The 19,539-nt window shown below is 41.2% G+C and overlaps 1 protein-coding gene and 1 non-coding gene across 3 annotated transcripts in view; both read right to left on the bottom strand.

Annotated features, from left to right (window-relative positions):
* Nucleotides 1-5,870: 5,870 nt before the first annotated feature.
* The window catches only part of LOC120743364 (mixed lineage kinase domain-like protein), a 33,143-nt gene continuing 19,474 nt past the window's right edge, over nucleotides 5,871-19,539 (bottom strand). The window contains exons 3-13 of one of the 2 annotated variants that reach the window (XM_040046996.1): nucleotides 16,695-16,875; nucleotides 15,483-15,921; nucleotides 13,032-13,130; nucleotides 11,792-11,969; nucleotides 11,374-11,474; nucleotides 10,159-10,294; nucleotides 9,896-9,980; nucleotides 9,662-9,813; nucleotides 7,179-7,228; nucleotides 6,445-6,585; nucleotides 5,871-6,343 (exon numbers count right to left, since the gene is read on the bottom strand). In XM_040046996.1, the coding sequence (XP_039902930.1) occupies nucleotides 6,294-6,343; nucleotides 6,445-6,585; nucleotides 7,179-7,228; nucleotides 9,662-9,813; nucleotides 9,896-9,980; nucleotides 10,159-10,294; nucleotides 11,374-11,474; nucleotides 11,792-11,969; nucleotides 13,032-13,130; nucleotides 15,483-15,915 (1,425 nt within the window). In that variant the 5' untranslated portion in view covers nucleotides 15,916-15,921; nucleotides 16,695-16,875 and the 3' untranslated portion in view covers nucleotides 5,871-6,293. The remainder of the gene's footprint in view (nucleotides 6,344-6,444; nucleotides 6,586-7,178; nucleotides 7,229-9,661; nucleotides 9,814-9,895; nucleotides 9,981-10,158; nucleotides 10,295-11,373; nucleotides 11,475-11,791; nucleotides 11,970-13,031; nucleotides 13,131-15,482; nucleotides 15,922-16,694; nucleotides 16,876-19,539) is intronic. The other variant, XM_040046997.1, reaches the window with a different exon arrangement.
* Nucleotides 6,796-6,899, bottom strand: LOC120743379. The gene has a single exon (XR_005698170.1). It is a non-coding gene; the product is annotated as a U6 spliceosomal RNA (small nuclear RNA).

Raw genomic sequence — 19,539 nt, 5'->3', positions numbered from 1 at the left:
ACAGACAGCCTGTTGCACACAGCAATTTTGGAGCTTATCAAACTCACCCTATGCTCTGTTCTAAATGCAATTATCCAATGCACCACCAAGATATTTGCGTAAGGTGTAAAATGAAACATTCATGCCGTTCTCCACTTGAAAAATATTACTTTTTCATAGCTGACAAAAAGACTGGAATGGGTGTTTTTATACCTGCAGTACAGAAGATTCTGCATTTGGAGGGCTTCACCCCAGAGGAGTGGCAGAAGTCTACCTGTTTGAGTTAAAAGACACTGTCAATGTTGAACAAAGTCTTAGAAATTTGCAAGATAGTGTGACCACTGTGAAAGCGCATAAAGTACATAAAGTTGTAGATGACACATACAGACCGTGGTAGGAAAAGTAGAGTTCTCTAATGCAAGTTCATGCACTAACGGGTACGAGAACACCTGAGGGGTGACTGGGGTGATACGCTTAAGTATCCTTCTTATTTCAAAGATTGAAACTGGTATCGAGCTAAAAATCTAAAAAGATCTTTATTAAATGCAAAACACTCAGGAGTGAACTAAATAAAAGTTTTAAACACGGCTTAAAATATCATTGCTGCTAAATATTTAGAAAGAGTGAGCATTAATAGACATGCTTACTGTTTAAAGGGACTGCAGGTGTCTTGGTTCAGAAAAACACATTACAAATCTTGTGTGCCTGAAGGCCCGGCTTTGACAAACTGCAGGACTGAGCAGCTCCGAGTACATCAACATCAGCGTGACAAGGAAAAAAAACAAAACAAACTATTGCTTTTTATCACTAAAAGTAATACTAAGTTACTTTTTTTAGTAATTCGTCTGCGAGTCCCGTTATATAACTTATCAAAGGTCAAAATATTTTCTGTATTTAAAAAGGTGCATTTTTTAAAACAGTCTGTAAATGATGATGAGAACTTTCACCACTAGGTGGGAGCATTTTACCAAAACTTTTAGTGTAGAAGTGCAGCTGAATCAGAATCAGAAAGGGTTTATTTCCAGATGTTTAACAGACTTACAACATTATGAAATTGCTGCGGTACCTTGTGTGAAACATACTATAAGACAAACACTTAAATAAAATAAAAAATGCTAAGCAGATTGATACGTACATGAATGCAGGTGATGATCAGTGCAAAAATGGAACAGATGCAGAGAACACAGTATAGGGTCATGTGTTTGTGGTGGGAACAGTCTTATGGTTATTGTTCATCAGTCCAACAGCAGAGGGGAAGAAATTGTTCTTATGACGAGAGGTTCTGGTCCGAATGGACTGGACCCTCCTGCCTGAGGGGAGCAGGTCAGACTGTGTCTACGGTGAGAAGGGTCAGCTGTGAAGCTGCACGCCCCAGTGTCCTAGAGGTATACAGGTCCTGCACAGATGGGAGTCTGGAGCCAATCACCTTCTCAGCAGAGCGCACAACATGCTGCAGTCTCTCCATTGTCGTCTGGGCGTTCAACACCAAGTTGTTGTGGCTGCACCAGGACAACAGACGTTATGCCGAATGATGGCATCCACTGCACTCAGCCCGACTGCCATGGTCCTCAAATCTGGGGATTGGGCGATGCGGTCGAGCAGGCTCACCATCCGCTTCATCTCAGCGTTGTACTCCGAGGTGAAAATGTCTGCGGGGGTCCATGTTCTGGTCGCGATCTTCTGTCAACTGAAGGCTGTGTGCAGGCAGGAGTGGTGGTAAGGAGGACCCAGTGCGCAGACACTCAGAGGCAGAAAGTAAACTCAAACTCAGATTTATTGCTAGATGGCAAACAGAGAACTAGCAAAACTGAGAATACAAATACTAAACTGAAAATAACAATAACCTAGTGATGGGTCTAGCAACACTGACACACCGACGCTTGTATCAAGCTCACAGAGCAAACCTGTATCGGCGCGCGCGTCACTTTAAGAAAAAGTCACGTGATCGATACAGCTGCTGTTTCGCTCATTGCCAACTCGCCAAAATGTGTTTAAAAGGTACCGCATCCGCATCTGCCAACGGAATGAGTCGCCAACAAAAAACCCCACAAAATTACTCTCGCAAAGGTAAAAAAAAAACAACAACAACATATCTCTCCATAAAAAAATGGAGCCCGAAAGAGAAAGAAATGTTTCTGCTGTGTGGGATCATTTTGATCTTTTAACTGCAAATAAGGTAACTGTTTGTCTGTCTTTGTTTCAGTGTAATCTATCTGGAAACAGGAAAAACAGCAATATGACCTGCAGTATAAAATATTTATTTCATTTTATGCAGGTTAAATGTCGCATCTGTTCTGCGGAGCTTCTTACACAAACAAAAGCACCTCCTCAGTGTTTAGGCATTACAGAGCCAAACATGAAAATGAGGAGACAAACACACCGAGAATGAACACAGGTTGTCCTATATAGACATTGAGCAGCATTATCATCATTTTTTTTTTTTTAAATATGTGTTTTATTATTTTGAAATCAAGCATCTAGGAAGACTGTTTTTGACCAGGCAGTCCTGAATTTTATTATAAAGGACAGCCAATCCCTTAGTATTGTGGAGAATGTTGGAGAGGAACATTCCAAGATCAGAGGATCCTTTAACGTACTGGGGGACTAGGAGGACATCTTATCTGAACCTTTTCCACCTGGCTTTACAGTTGTGCCCTGTGAGCGTGTTTTTTTCCAAAGCTAGGGAGATGGTGTCCAAAAAACGCAATAGACTGAAGGCAAAAACATTGGATAAACTTATTTTTCTGAATAGTCAATTTTCTGAAGAGTCAATTACATTTAAATGGGTAACATTACATTCATAATACTTTCGTTTTAATTTTTGCTTAATGTGATTCACAATATATTTAAAGATGTCTACAATATTTGCAATGTAAAAGATATAAAATGATTCCATGGACAGTGTATACAAATATGACTAGGTCATTGAATCAGTGTCTGTTGTGAGTCTCAAGTAAGTTGCCTGCAATGATATTTAAGGTCCAGCAGGTGTCAGTATGGAGCAAAATAGCAACACTGTGTCGACGCAGTATCGATACAAAGATTTGGCATGAGCCCCCGCATCCTCAGGACCTTCTATCACTGTGCCATTGAGAGCATCCTCACTGGATGCATCACCACCTGGTATGGCAACAGCACCGCCTACAACTGCAAAGCTCTCCAGCGAGTAGTGCGGTGCTCTGAACGGATAATTGGAGGTGAGCTTCCCTCCCTCCAAGACATCGCGATGCCTGAGGAAAGCGGGGAGGATCATCAAGGACTCCAGTCACCCCAGCCATAAACTGTTCAGACTACTTCCCTCAGGAAGGAGGTTCTGCAGCATCCGGTCCCGTACCAGCAGACTGAGAGACAGCTTCTTCCATCAGGCCATCAGACTGCTGAACACTTCATAGACACCTCAGCTTCACTACTGGAACTTCAACATTATGCACTCCATACTGTACAGTAATGCCACTGCTTTGCACATGTCTCAACTCTGTATATTTTTATATATTTTATTTATTGTTTACTCTATTTAATTTGTAAAATATGTGTACCGTATTTTCACGACCATAAGGCGCACTTAAAAGTCTTAGATTTTCTTCAAAAAGTGCGGCGCGCCCTATAGCGCGGTGCGCCCTATGTGTTGTAAGGAGGACGTAGTAGAGAACACCATGAGAACGTTAAAGGGTGAAGTGTGGGCGTTGATCGTATATACCGGGACAATCGCACATACCTGTATAAAAGAACAGGTATGTGCATTATGCAGGACATCGTTGTTTTAACAACCCTGAAAATGGCAAAGAGACACGCTTACGAAGCACAGTTTAAACTGAAGGCCATCAGCTACGCGGAGGAACATGGAAATCGAGCAGCGGCGAGAGAATTTAAGATTAACGAATCGATGGTTCGCAAATGGAGGAAGCTGGAAAACAAGCTCCGGCAGGTCAAGAAAACGCAGCTGAGTTTCCGCGGACATAAGGCGAGGTGGCTCGAGTTGGAGGAAAGACTCGAGCGGTGGATCATCGAGCAAAGAGCGAGCGGGAGAAGTGTTTCGACGGTCACCATTCGGCTAAAAGCAGTTTCACTAGCTGAAGAGATGAACATTGAACATTTCCAAGGAGGTCCGTCTTGGTGCTTTCGTTTTATGAAACGGTGCCATTTTTCCATCCGGACCAGGACTACGGTAGCGCAGCAACTTCCAGCGGATTATAAGGAAAAGCTGGCCATCTTCCGCTCCTACTGCAGCAAACACATCGGCGACAAAAACATCCAGCCCAGCCACATCACAAACATGGACGAGGTCCCGCTCACTTTTGACATCCCGGTGAGTCACACTGTGGAGAAGAAGGGGACCAGCACGGTAGCGATACGTACAACGGGGTATGAAAAGTCTTCTTTTACTGTTGTGCTTGGCTGCCATGCTAATGGACAGAAACTGCCGCCTATGGTGATTTTTAAGCGAAAGACTTTGCCTAAAGAGAAGTTTCCAGCAGAAATCATCATTAAGGCAAATGAAAAGGGCTGGATGGATGAGGAAATGATGAAAAACTGGCTGAGGGAGGTGTATGTAAGGAGACCAGGTGGTTTTTTCCACGCATCACCATCGCTGTTGATCTGTGACTCTATGCGTGCCCATCTCACAGCCGATGTGAAAAAACTTGTGAAGCAAATGAACTGTGAGCTTGCTGTCATTCCGGGAGGCCTGACAAAGGAACTCCAACCGCTGGACATCGGTGTGAACCGCCCGTTCAAAGTAAGGCTGCGAGCGGCCTGGGAGCGATGGATGACCGGTGGAGACCACAGTTTCACTAAGAGTGGAAGGCAGCGCCGGGCGAGTTACGCCACAATTTGCCAATGGATTGTAGATGCTTGGGCTAACATGTCTGCTGGCACTGTTGTTCGAGCTTTCGCAAAAGCCGGCATCGTTTCCGAGGAGCCGCACGGCACGGAAAGTGACTCTGACGGTGAAGACAGTGAACCTGGCATGTTTGATGGAGATTTAGCGCAGCTGTTCAATTCAGACACAGAGGATGAGGACTTCGATGGGTTTGATTGATGATAAAAATGTGAGTACCAAACTTTGTTTTGCTCCTGCTTTATTTTTAAATACGCACACTTGTATGCTTGTGTGTTGTTGATGATGACGATTATTGGTAATAAAAATGTGAGTACCAAACTCAGTTTTGCTCCTGCTTTATTTTTAAATATGCACACTTGTATGCTTGTGTGTTGTTGATGATGACGATTACCGGCAATAGAAATGTGAGTAAGGTACCGAATTCAGGTTTGCTCCCGCTTTATTTTTAAATACGCATACGGTACTTGTATGCGCCCTATGGTCCAGTGCGCCTTATGTGTGTGTTAAATACAGTAAGGGCACACATAACTGAGACTGCGCCTTTTAGCACAGTGCGCCTTATGGTCGTGAAAATACGGTACACACACACACACACACACACGTAGAAAAATATTTAGTATACACATCCAGAAATGCATATACTATTATATATTGTACATATATTTATTAGTTTCAGATGTAGCCATTCTTGTATTTTGCTTGTTTACATTATTGTATTTTGCACAACTCTGTTGCTTGTGAAGCTCGCACACAAGAATTTCACTCACATGTGCTGTACCAACGTACCTGCACATGTGATGTGACAATAAAAGTGATTTGATTTGATTTGTTTGGGGAATGTGCTGAAACACTTCACAAGGCCTCATCTACCCATCACTACAATAACCTGAACGGGCGGGCGGAACACACAGCATGAAACGAGGGTAGATCGCAACCCGGACAAAGAGAAACACAGGGCTTAAATACACAGAGGGAATGGGAAACAGGAGGGAAACACAGCTGGGGCAAATCAGGCCTAACGAGACAAAGGAAGCAAAACCAGACACATTAACATGAGACACAGACTTTCAAAGTAAAACAGGAAACACAGACTGAACTTACAGACACAGACTCACAAGCAGGCACTGCAACAGAGGGAACAGAGACGTGGGATCAGGGCAGACACAGCCTGACTGGACACAGAATAGAGGGAGTAAGGAAGCCAAAACTTGAGAACCACATAAACACACACCAAGAAGAACTGGGGAAAAAATAGAAATGCAAAACAAAAATCAAAATCTTCACAAAAGTAAACTAAGATGAGAACACTAATAAAAAGGTACAAAACTGAAATCACTGTGTCAACGACCCAGGTACCCTAAAGGTAGAATATAAATACAATTTAGTGGCCCACAAGTTAAAGTCCAGTTTTATTCAAAGCTGCATTTCCTCCCCTGAGGATGAGCCTGGCCAGCAGAAAGGCAGATGAAGAGTTTCATTGGTCCTCTAACTGTGCCACCACACTGCGCAGTCTATCCACCAGTACTACAGAAGACAAAATATTGTTAGAAATTTAGTGAACTGAACCCCGACAGTCACAGAAAGATAACTGAACATACTGATGGAGTCATTATTATTATTATCACCTCCAGCTGAAGGCCTCTGGAAGCTATCGAAGTCTCGGCACTCGTTTATTAGCTGGCCCAGTTCTGCATGACAGTCATCGGGAAGCGGCTCTTTGCACTTCTCTTCTAACACCTTCCTATAAATTTCTTCATCTGAAAAACCTGGAAAACATGTACAGACAACTTGGTACAGATGCCTGACTGCACAAGTTCTCAGTGATCCAGGTTCATGGTAGTGTTAGGCACTCAAAATGAAGTCGATGGGATTTCTTTTTGGTTTGCGAAGACATTTCACTTCTGTATGCATGTGAGTCATTAAACTTCACATGAACCAAGGTATGAATCAAGGCCTGGGCCACTGCTGTCACATGTGCCAAGGTGTGACAGCTCTGTGAGACATTACGAATTTGCGCAGGGGCCATGCTAATCTTCTCTGTATCGTATCCAATTTAGCGTACGCGCTTGCCGAAGCAAGCATTACCATGCCGTGCCATTATCTATTCAATTCGATTCAATTAAATTTTATTTATATAGCTCCAAATTACCACAGCAATCACCTTCACCTTGTATATTTTTAAGTAAAGCCCTTACAGTAATACAGAGACATTAAGATAGTAGCTCAATCAGCTTTTAGAGCAGAATAAGCGTCTTGGAATACAGTTCAAATGTCTTCCCAAAAGAAAATGAAGTCCACCTGCCTTATTTGAAGTGTTTAATACCAGGATAATACAAGTTGATTTTCAGCAGATACAAACCTTCAAAGGGTTTCTTACGGGTTGCGACTTCCCACAGGACGATTCCAAAGCTGAAAGACAACAATGAAAATAGGAACGTTTTAGAAGGAACGTTTTCTAAAGCATTAGGGCATGATCAGTTCATGCCCTAAAACTCACCCAGGTTATGCAGCAGGATGATGTTGTGGAAACACACCAGCAGTTCCACCTTGTAAATCAGGGATATTATAGTTTTTCTATTTGGTTTCTATTTAGTTCAGTTTAATTTCATTTAGTTTCCAGAGTGAGTTTGCTAGTTTCAGTTTAGTTTCAAATTTTTATGTTTAGTTTCAGTTTAGTTTCTATCATCCATCCATACTCTTTCGCTTATCCGAGGCTGGGTTGCAGGGGCAGCAGCCTAAGCAGAGAAGCCCAGACCTCCTCCCCAACTGCTTCCACCAGCTTTTCCGGGGGAACACCAAGGTGTTCCCAGGCCAGCCGAGAGATATAAGCTCTCCAGCTTTTCCTGGGTCTGCCATGGGGCCTCCTCCCCATGAGACATGCCCGGAACACCTCACCGATGAGCAGTGATGGGAATAACGGCGTTACAAGTAACGGCGTTACTAACGGCGTTACTTTTTTCAGTAACGAGTAATCTAACTAATTACTATTCCTATCGTTACAACGCTGTTACAGTTACTAACAAGAAAATGCGGTCCGTTACTATTCTTCAACAAACAGACGGTCGAAGCTGTGTTCAGCTCACCGCATCTTATATCAGTTGCACGGAAGTAGCTGCAAGTAATCTGGGCGCTACAGCTTTAAGCAGCTGCGCGCTCCCGCGGACGGTAATCACGATCACTGTCTAGCACAACAGCTGGACATAAGGGGGCAAAACATTCGCATGAGTGCTGCTGTTTGACTGAGGAAGAATAAAGTAGTCGTGGTAAGCCAATCACACGACCACTTCAGGACAAAGCAGCAAGGTGATATATATCAGTTTATAAATTGTGTTGATAGGCCACGTAAAACCAGAGTCATGATAAACAAGATATACGCGGCGTTTTTTCCTCAATAGTTTCGTCACGTTTACTGTCTAAAGACAGCTCAGCGAGACCTCTCTGCTTATGAGCAAAAAAACAAACAAACAAAAAAACAGGGGAAGTTTTAGGAGTGACGGCGAGAGAGAGAGAGAGGGAGAGTTTTGAGATGTGAGAAATCTGTGACGTTTAGCGTGTTTGGAGTGTGTAGTTAATGTGTTGTCTTGTGTAGTTAGTGTGTAGTGTTGTGGATAGTTTTGTGTTGTGTGTACACCTGCTGCTGTTCGACCTGCAGGTATCAGGCTGTGATGTTCTCCTTTATAGTGGACACAAATTTTTGGAGTGGCACAAATAATTTGTGTGGCATCTTATTGAAGAACAGCTGATTGTTCTGTAAATAGTTTGAAATGGTTATTTAAAAAATCAAGGTAAAAGGTAAATGGATGCAAATAACTTTGTTTGCAAAACTTGCGCATTTTAAAATTGACATTTATATTTGCATTTAAAGTTATGAAATATGATCATTAAACATGTTTGTGGTTGTTACAGTAAAAATATAACTTTTTCTACTCTGATTTTATGTTTTTTGTCTGATATTAGATCAGTTGTGTTAATACAGTATGTCAAAATGAAAACACAACTGTAAATTCAGACACGTGAGGTTGTGCTGAAAAGGATGATACCAGACAAGGTAAAATGTGGAGGGAAAATCAAAAGTAGTTAAAAATGGCCAATTATACCCTGGACCCCAGAGGGTTAAACGTTTTTTAAAGTAACGCAATAGTTACTTTTCAAGTAATTAATTACTTTTAGAATATTGTAACTCAGTTACTTTTTTTGAAGAAGTAACTAGTAACTATAATTAATTACTTTTTATAAGTAACTTGCCCAACACTGCTGACGAGCCACACGGGAGGCATCTGTGTCAGATGCCTGAACCACCTCAACTGGCTCGATTTAATGTGGAGGAGCAGCAGCTCCACTCTGAGCCCCTCCCAGATGGCTGAACTTCTCATCCAATCTCTCAGGGAGAGGCCAGACACCCTTCAGAGGAAGCCCATTTCTGCTGCTTGTATCCAGTTACTACAGTTCTTTCGGTCACTACCCACAGCTTGTGACCATAGGTGAGGGAAGGGACGTAGATCAACCGGTAAATTGAGAGCTTCGCTTTTATACTCAGCTCTTTCTTCACCACGACAGACCGGTACAGTGTCTGCCTCACTGCAGCCGTAACACCAAACCGTCTGTCGATCTCCCGCTCCCTTCTTCCGTCATTCGTAACCAAGACCGTGACATACTTAAACACCATTTTGGATTTGCTCAACTTATCTTTGTCTAATATAAAAATTTAAACATGCCATCGTGACAAATATTCAAAAAATAATAAATCAGTAAGTGTGCTAAAACTTTTTCACATCATTTCAGCTGAACAAAAACTCATTTAATGCTGGTGTGAGTGGAAGTATATCCCAGGCTGGTGCTCACCTGTACATCTCACACTCTTTGCTGTAAGGATGGTTGATGTTGTTGAGCCTCTCGGGAGAGTAGTAGCACAGGGACCTGATTGCGTCGTCATTGGTAGATTTCTTCACCTTTTTCAGAGATGTCTCTGTTTTTGCCAGCTCAAAACCTCCGAGCTAAAAAGAACAACAACATCATCAGTGCTGCTGCTGTTCAATTTGGACTGCAAGGAATCCCAGCATGCACTGCCCTCAGTACCTTGACGGTGTAGCCTTCAGCCACCAAGAACTTGCTGCTGTTGATGCACCCGTGCACCTTAGATTTTTCTTCTGTATTGTGTAGTCTAAAATATGACAGTTAAAAACATTAGTGGATAAACTACACATTCTCATCTCAGGCTCAGCGACTCACCTGCTGTTTGGTTTGGAGTTTTTTAAATGTGCTTTCTAAGATTAAAAAAAAAAGCAATTATAATAATTATTTATAATATAATAATTTGTCAATAAAGCAGAAACACTGACCGATAGAGTCCTTGTGCTGCATCGAAACACATACGAGCTTTCCTGATCCAGGACAGCCTGCAGTCAGAGTCCAGAACCTGACGAAGACTTCCTTTCTCGCAGTACTCCATGATGATGAAGAACTGAGGGTTGGGTCCTACAGGTAGTCACAAGGACAAGTTATTACAAGTTCATAGCAAACTTTTCCCCATCTTTTGTTGTAATCTCTAATTTTCACTTCCTTCATAATTTTGAAAAATTACTTCATTTTACTTCCTGTTTTACTTCCTGTTTTATTTTTACAGAAAGTCTTTATAGGACTGCACAGAGTTCTGTGAAAACTTGTTTTTTAAGGGGACTGTAGCTTCTCATGTGACTTTCTTTGTTTTTACTTCTCTTTTTTGTTCTCCCCCAAAAGGGAGGGGGTATGTAATCATTCCCATTTGCTTATTTCCTTATTTGTTTGCCTGTCTGTCTATTTGTTTAGATGAAAATCGGGTCAAGGCCACACCAAATGCAAAAATCAGTAAAAACTTTACCTTACCCAGATATCACAACAATATACGGGGACATGAAAACTGACATCAGCATGCTATAATAAAAACATTATAACATAAGATAACTTTAGTATAGCCACTGACTGTCCAATGTCTTAACATGCTACAAGGAACTGTGGCATGTTAGGAAATTGGACGGTCCAATTGTTCCTTGTCTCTTGTTGTTGTTTTTTTAAACAGATACAGGACCACAAGAACGATTCAGTCTTTATCATATGCTCTGTCAAACAAGCACAATGTCTTGATTGAGTTTATGAATGCCTTATTATCCCTGTTCCTGTATATAGTCTGCGTCTTCTCCCTGAGTCCTTGTCAGATAGTTGTCTCTTCACCTCAGGTTCCTGCAAACAGTGACCGACTGTGTAAATAAAGTTAATGCTAAAAAGCACGCAAACATCATCGGGTCTGCTGTGGTTTTGTTACAAAGTGCTTGTGCAAACTCCATGGCACTGTTCCCTGCAGGAGACTCATCAGCTCTGACAGATAGCAATGACATGGGTACCTGCTGGCACCAAATGACCTAGAGGATGCCACCAGAATCCTTCAATAAGAACATTTGTATGAGACCATATATTCCCAAACATCAGCTGGGACAAAGTAAAGACTTTTGCATTGCAGACTCTAAGTTTTACCACCTCTGTCTGTCTGCAACGTTACTGACAGGCTACATTCAACTCACCATTCTCACCCAGGATACTGATACCAAACATTCGCAGGATGTTGGGCGACTCAAATCTCTTCATGGTGTCGACTTCTTTGTTGAAAATGGACTGCACCTTTCTGCAAATGGTAAAAAAAAAACAACCCTTTATGGTGACAATGAATACATACCGATGTAAATACACGTAAACAGTATTCTAATGTTTGAGCTCAAATTTAAGTTTAGTTTAAACTCCTTCATATCAAATTATTCTTTAATCCTTGTTTCTAGGAGACAGATTTCTCTTCTAGCCAATATTTTAATGTATTTCTGAATAAACAAAGTCTGCAAATGAATTTAAGTTCATTGGTGGCTTCTGACTATATAGAACTGCTTATTTTATGTATAAAAAAAAATAATTTTTTTTCTCAGTATGCAGCTGGACTGTGGCACAGACCCTAGGTTGGTGTTCACAGGGTCGATATATCTCTTGATGGCAACTGTGAATCCACGATATTCTCCTTTGTAGACCTCTGAGGTTGCTGTTTCCATGAAGGGCTTTTTGGGATGTTTGTACTTTAGCTCCTGTGGTTTAATCATTCGGATGTCCACACTAGTGATGCTGGGCTTATTCACTGTAAAAAGAAGAAAAAAAAACTTGTCAGTAAATTATATAAATAATACATTTTTTTAAATTTATGTAGCACCTTTCTAGACAGATTCACAAAGTGCTACACATAACAAATAATAAAAAGGTAAAACAGGCAAAAAAACCAAAACATAAACCATTCACAGTTCAGCAGTTTGTTTGTTTTGTTTGCCCAAATTCATGGTGGTATGAGCCTTTTGGGAGTTTCCTCCAGTGATTAAAAATCCAGATTCCCAGTCGTTGTTTTTGTTTGTCTGCATCACAGACATTAAACTGCTGCAGTTTAGTCAGACACTGATAGAGCCCAATGGCCAAAGTTAGTTATGGAAAAATTGTCCTGAATACAGGACAAGTTGTTAATTTGTGACATGGATGTAAAGTTTTTAATCACTCCTTTTAAAAGAGCTTAAATGGCTTTTTCATCTGAATATTTAATTTACTTATGAAGTAAATTAAATACTTCATAAGTATTCGTATTACTAGGAGTAAGGTGAACGGCAACTGCAAGATATTATATCGCAGATCTACATTCGGTCAGTCAGCTTTTTCTATAAAGGCTCGCCATCTGTGGAGCACACTTCCAACCGATATCAAATTGATTACAGACATTAGATCTTTTACATTGAAGGTTAAAGGGAAATCAAAGATGTAGTCATTTTAACTAATGATTTTAATTTTATTTAAAATTATTGTCGAGTAACTGTAATTGTATTTATGATGTAGTTTGGTTTTATGAAAATGTATGTTTTATTGTAAAATGTATCTATTTAGATTGTAAGCCCAACAAGGGACAATTGTTGAAAATTAGCAGTAGCTATAAACCTGTGCGGCACATCAGTTTCATGGCTTGCACTTGAACTATGTTAAACTGCGCTGTCCCTTTTAAATAAATAAATTCACGTTACCCTATGAGGCTGACCCATCCCTATATACTCCAATGGTCTGTAGATGAGAAATTCATCTGATTTTGACGGGGTCAGGTGGGCTTTTGTTTTTTCAGATTTAGTTGTTTTTATCCATAATGAAACTCTATATGTGCTGCACTCACACATCTCCACGACTTTTTCCACGTTGACTTTAAGATGCTCAAACTGTTTCAGCATGGTGTTGGTTTTCTCTTGCTGATCCTTCATGTAGTCCAGGAGCACTGAAGAGCAAACAGAGAAAGCCATACTCTGATTCCCCATCCAAACTCTAGGATCTAATTTGACAACATTACTGATATCGTTACTCCTGCTTTACCTCAAATATTGTGAAAATGTTTTTTCTTGAAAGAAAAAAAACAACTTCCTGTTCTCAACATTTTATCTGTGTCTTTGTTGAAAAATGTCTTTCAGGCTAGTGGTCCCTGAGTGCTCACTATAATCAGCACCTCACTGCTCTCTGGCCAAATCCCTCCTTATTTTAAGAATGCTGTCATCCACAGATAAAAAAAAAAAACCCAAAACAAACAAGCTTGGTCCTTCACTTCTTGGCAGATAAAGACCAATCTCAAAATTACAGTTTATTGCTAAGATTTTATAAAAAGGCTGTAGCTAAGCAGCTTACAGCCGTTTTGGACAAATGCAGTATACCTGACACATGCCAATTTGAATTATAACTATCTAAAAGCCTCAACTTTGTTCATATAAGTTCTTCTTCACACAGTAAGGTTAATTATAGATGACCTCTAATTTGTTGCCTCTGATTTCAGATAAAACTGAGGTTATTTTACTCGGCCCAGAAAGTCTTAGAAATATGGTATCTAAACAGATTCTTACTCTGGATGGCATTACCTTGGCCTCCAGTAACACTGTGAGGAACCTTGGAGTCACTTTTTACCAGGACATGTCCTTCAACGCACACATTAAACAAATATGTAAGACTGCTTTCTTCCATTTGTGCAACATCTCTAAAATGAGAAATATCCTGTCTCAGAGTGACGCTGAAAAACTACTTCATGCATTTATTACTTCCAGGCTGGACTTTTTAGTCCTGACAGGGACTAGAAAGAGAGAGCAGATTTCTCCTGTTTTGGCTTCCCTTCATTGGCTTCCTGTTAAATCCAGAATTCAAAATCCTGCTCCTCACATACAAGGTCTTAAATAATCAGGCCCCATCTTCTCTTAATGACCTTGTAAGTAAGTAAAGTAAAGTAAAATTTTATTTATATAGCACATTTCTAGATAGACATCACAAAGTGCTTTACAGATATAACAGATTAAAAGACAAAAAACAAACAAAGTTAACAAAAAGCAATTTTAAAAAGATAAGTTTTTAGCTGTTTTTTAAAAGTAATCAATGAATCAACGGATCGTAGGTCCTGAGGAAGGGAGTTCCAAAGTCGAGCGGCCACAGTAGCAAAAGCTCTATCACCCCTAGTTTTCAGTCTCGTATACTGAATGACAAGTAGGCCCTGACTACTCGACCTCAGAGACCTACTAGGGGCATAGGGCTGCAAAAGTTCAATAATATATGGTGGTGCTTGTTGTCGAAGAGCCTTAAAAGTTAAAACCAAAATCTTAAAATGGACTCTAGATTCGACAGGAAGCCAATGTAACTGCTTAAGCAACGGTGTTATATGTGAATATTTAGAAACTTTCGTCAGAAGTCTTGCTGCAGCATTCTGAACGATCTGCAGACGCTCCAAGGAACCTTTGTAGTACCATATCACCCTATTAGAGCACTTCACTCTCACACTGCAGGCCTACTTGTTGTTCCTAGAGTATTTAAAAGTAGAATGGGAGGCAGAGCCTTCAGTTTTCAGGCCCCTCTTCTGTGGAACCAGCTTCCAGTTTGGATTCGGGAGACAGACACTATCTCTACTTTTAAGATTAGGCTTCAAACTTTCCTTTTTGCTAAAGCATATAGTTAGGGCTGGACCAGGTGACCCTGAATCCTCCCTTAGTTATTCTGCAATAGGTGTGGACTGCTGGGAGATTCCCATGATGCAGTGAGTGTTTCTTCTTCAGTCACTTTTTTTCACTCACTAAATGTTTATACACCTCTCTGCATTTAATTATTAGTAATTATAAATCCCCGGCTCTCTTTATAAATCTTTGGTTCACTCTTGTTTATATCACGTAAGAAATATTGCAATGTTAAGTCCCATTATATCACTCTAGAATGGGGAAATGTTAGTAATGCACTTATTTCATCACGTTTGGATTATTGTAATTCACTGTTTACTTGTCTAAGCAAAAGCTCCCTGGATTGTCTGCAGGTTGTTCAGATCTCTGCTGAAAGGCTTCTGACCAAATCTGTTGCTGCTCCAGCTGCACTGGCTCCCAATTCACTCAAGAACTCATTTTAAGATTGTGGGTCTGACTTTCAGTCCTCTTCATAGACACACACTTGTTAGCTGTAAACAAAATTAGGAAACTTTCTGGTAAAGATCCTGCTCTCTTGGTCCACTCATCCCTGCATAACAATGGACAAGTATCACATTTGAGACCAAGTAGTTAATTGTTTCTGCTCAAATCTCTCTACAAAAGCAAATCCATAATCAGTTTCCCCTCACATGTCTTCAGTTCTGCGTCGTCCTCCCTCCCATCCAACTGATCTTCTTTCTCTCTGGTCGTCTGTTTAAATACCTCATACAGCATGTTCCCCTGCTCCACCTGCAAAGCTCCAGACAGCACCTGGAAGGCATCGTTGAGCCGTTCGTTCACACTGTTGAACTCGTCTCCATGGTTGCTGGAGTTTAGGATGCGCTCCACCAAATTGGCTGAGGCATATTTTCTGATAAGTTCCTGTGCTGATTGAAGCGTGACGGACAGTTCTCTCAGAGGTTTCTCTACCCCTGGAGGCGTCTGTTTGATGGACTTCACCAGCTCCTCCAAGGCTTTGACTCGGTTACAAACACGTCGGCAGCGCTTTTTATTGGCCTTCACATTCTCAACCAGGTCATAGATCTGTGAGGCGATGGACAGGATGGGATCTACAAAGTCCATGACAAGCTAAAGAGAATGAGAGGATGGACAGTTTATACAGAATAAACTGAAACTGAAAAAAAAAATCTGAGTACAATATTATTTATTTTTAATGAGTTGAAGTAACAAGAAAAAATCAAACAGGTCTAACTTCGATCTAGAATCATAGCTCTTTTCCTTAAGCATTAGTATCGTTTTTGTAGAGAAACGTGATGCATCGATTTCCAGAGTCTGGAATGAATTAAAACTAAATTGAAATGAAGAAACCAACCATCATTTTAAAAATGGCTAATGAAAACTATTGAAGAGCTGAAATAATTTAGACTTTTTCAGACTTAACCACAGACGCGCCTGCAAATATAGTCCCTCTGGATTTCTCTAACTTCTCTGTTTTGACCGCTCTTACACAATACCCAATGATTTTTGTTTACCTGAACCGTGATGTTTATGCTTAAACTGATCCAGTCTCAAACAGAAATCTGAAAGTAACAGGTGTCCAACACTTTGATGTACTCCCCCCTCATTCTTCCTCTGTGAAAGAGTTAAAACTGTGCTGCAGCAGACACTCAGAGAAGATTTCCCTCAAATTCTCACTGAGGGTTCAGTTTAAACAAAATCAAAGAACAAGAAAAAACGACCCTGGAGTACGCACACTTCCTGACGTACACACAACAGAATCACTACACGGCAGGAAGTGCAGCTTTTCTGTAAATGTTTAAACTTGTTTCTTCACAGAGTCATCAAATGGGAAAAGACCTGCTGTGAGAGCAAGATAAGAAGAAAGCAGAAAGCTAGTTTACCTGTCTTCCTGTCTTTGTGCAGGTGTGTGCCGAGTTTAAATGCTATAAGAAAATGAAACCGCCTCTATCGCCTTGAACTGTGGCACTGCTCCTCGTTGCTTCCTGTTTCTGTCTGACAGATAAACACGCCTTTCCTGGTCCCCTGTGCTCCTCTGACAGGCCTGGATTACACTGCTTTATCCTGGAAGCAGAAGTAGAAATCACTGTGGGGGATGGAGGCTTCCTGATTAATAACGATTTCAGTCTCTCAGCAAGTGTAGCAAAAGTGGTCAGCTGTGTTTTAGCCACACACTAAAAAAATAAAAGGTCTGTGTCTGTACAAGTATTTCCTTTAAGCTAAATACCGAGGCTTCAGACTGCTCTAAACACTCAATTTAATATTTAATTTCACATAAAATTAATATGGATTCTAACTGTCTCTTTGTCTCATACACACGCAGACACACCAAGAAAAGGATTTCCACAGAAAGTTTGGCAGTTATTTAGAAAGTCCCTATTGTTTCTGGACACCATCTATGATAGTGAGCAGCTGATACATGTTATGTTTGGTCACACAGGAGGAGGAGACCCCAGAAATGTCATCAGAAGAGCTACTTTTTAATTTTCTGTACTTACATTACAGAACCTGTACTAAAATTAAAGGATCTGTTTAACACAAGTGTCTGCTAGAGTGAAAAATATCTGTACGTAAGTGCTGGATCGTTTTCATTTAATATCTCAGTGAATTTAAATACGGTCTAAGATATTAGGATACTTAAACACAGACGAATGGTGGTATATTTTAAATGTGTAACACTGACATTTATCATGTTCCGTTTCCGCACTGTGTCTTTATTTGATTATCAGCCTGTTTTACTTCACTTTAGCAACGTTTTTCTCCTTTAAACATAAACCCAAATCTTTGCCTCCTCACTAAATAAAGCATAATAAACTGTTTTTGTTTTACTGTATGAAACAAAGAACATCCTTAATAAACAAACTAGCCTGACTCAGATTTGGCCCATGTAGAGATTTCATCTTTTCCTTTTTCTTCTGAACAACACTGTCATGGCTACCATACGGACTCGACAGAGTTCTTTGCAAACAAAAGAAGACAGTTTATTTACAACGGGGAACATCTCAGTGCTATAGATATGTACAGTTAAATCAATGCTATTTAATCATTAAATAGCAACTGAGAGAATCAGCCAGATCCAGCAGCAGGTGGTGACAATCACACAGGTGCGTGGGCCAAGAGCAAGAGCCCGTAACGAGCTCCGCCCAGGCAGACAGGAGCGAGAGAGAGAGAGAGAAAAACCTGTCGCCAGCTTGAGCCAGCCAGAGAGACACGGGGACCATGACAAGCATACTTTGGGGAATTTTCAAAGAGCACTGAAGTTTGTTGAAAATATCAGACTACATTGAATTACACTGACACACACACATGAACATAAATTTACTTTGTCACTATTTACTAATCTATTTGTATATTTAACCACCGCTTAAAAGTGCTTTACTCCAAACATTGTGTTGCTCTTGGATTTTTGTATAAGTAGATGGGTTCTTTGGCCAACTGAATGACCATGAACCTAAAAGTATTTCATGTATTTAATTGTAAACAGAGGCGGCACGGTGGCATGGTGGTTAGCACTGTTGCCGCACAGCAAGAAGGTCCTGAGTTCAATTCCACCATCAGGCCGGGGTCTTTCTGTGTGGAGTTTGCATGTTCTCCCCGTGTTTGTGTGGGTTCTCTCCGGGTACTCTGGCTTCCTCCCACCGTCCAAAGACATGCAGCTTGTGGGGATAGGTTAATTGGATAATCCAAATTGCCACTAGGTGTGAATGTGCGAGTGAGTGTGAATGGTTGTCTGTCCCTGTGTGTTGGCCCTGCGACAGACTGGCGACCTGTCGAGGGTGTACCCCGCCTTTCGCCCTGTGACAGCTGGGATAGGCTCCAGCGCCCCCCGCGACCCTGAAAAGGATAAGCGGAAGCGAATGGATGGATGGATAATTGTAAACATTGTTTTGTCTTTGTTGCTGTTGTGTCATTTTTCCTTTCACATATTTTCCTATAAAAGCAACGCGGTGGTGATGTCAGGAGGATTGGTTATCCACAGGAACACCACACGCTTGACCATCAGTTGATCAAAAGGAAGAAGACGTTCAATGAAGGCAAAGGTGTGCCAAAGACTCACAGGATTTATCTGTACAGTGAACTTGAGATGACCACCAACACTGGCATACACATTCACAGTGTGTATCAGTGTTGTTGAAGTGTGAAGATGTGGTTCAAGGGTCAATATTTACCAATAAACGTAAACAATGAATTTTAATCAAAGAATCATGTTGTCATAAAACCTTTAGGCAGAGATATTTGTAAGGAGAAAGGATTTCTTCATGTTTTGAGGAAGTGCTGAAGACTGAAGTGACACAACTTCAACTTTATGAATGACACTGATTGATTTTATTATTTTGATATGATGTTGCATTTATTAATGATGGCTGCTGCTCCTGTCTCTTCCATCAGGTGAAGAATGCTGCTCATGCTCGTCCGGCAGGTCCTGTTGCTCCTGCAGGGACAGGAAAAACGCGTGGGAGCAGCGCCCTCTCGCTAATGTGCGAAAGGGCGCTGCTCCCACATAAAATCCAGGTGCACAAGATTACCCACTCTGAGCCCCTCCTGCGCATGCGAGAGGGTGCCACACCCAGCCACCACTCAATCCGGACCACCTCTCGCATGCACGCAAGATTACGCCACCCAGAGCCCTCTTGCACGCGCGCGAGAGGGTGCCACACCCAGCCACCACTCAATCCGGACCACCTCTCGCATGCACGCAAGATTACGCCACCCAGAGCCCTCTTGCAC

Source organism: Simochromis diagramma, unplaced genomic scaffold, assembly GCF_900408965.1.
Source record: "Simochromis diagramma unplaced genomic scaffold, fSimDia1.1 OVJJ01000106.1, whole genome shotgun sequence".
NCBI classification, from domain to species: Eukaryota; Metazoa; Chordata; class Actinopteri; order Cichliformes; family Cichlidae; genus Simochromis; species Simochromis diagramma.
Note: the sequence above shows the minus strand (reverse complement) of the source record. Positions and strands in the feature narration are given on the sequence as shown.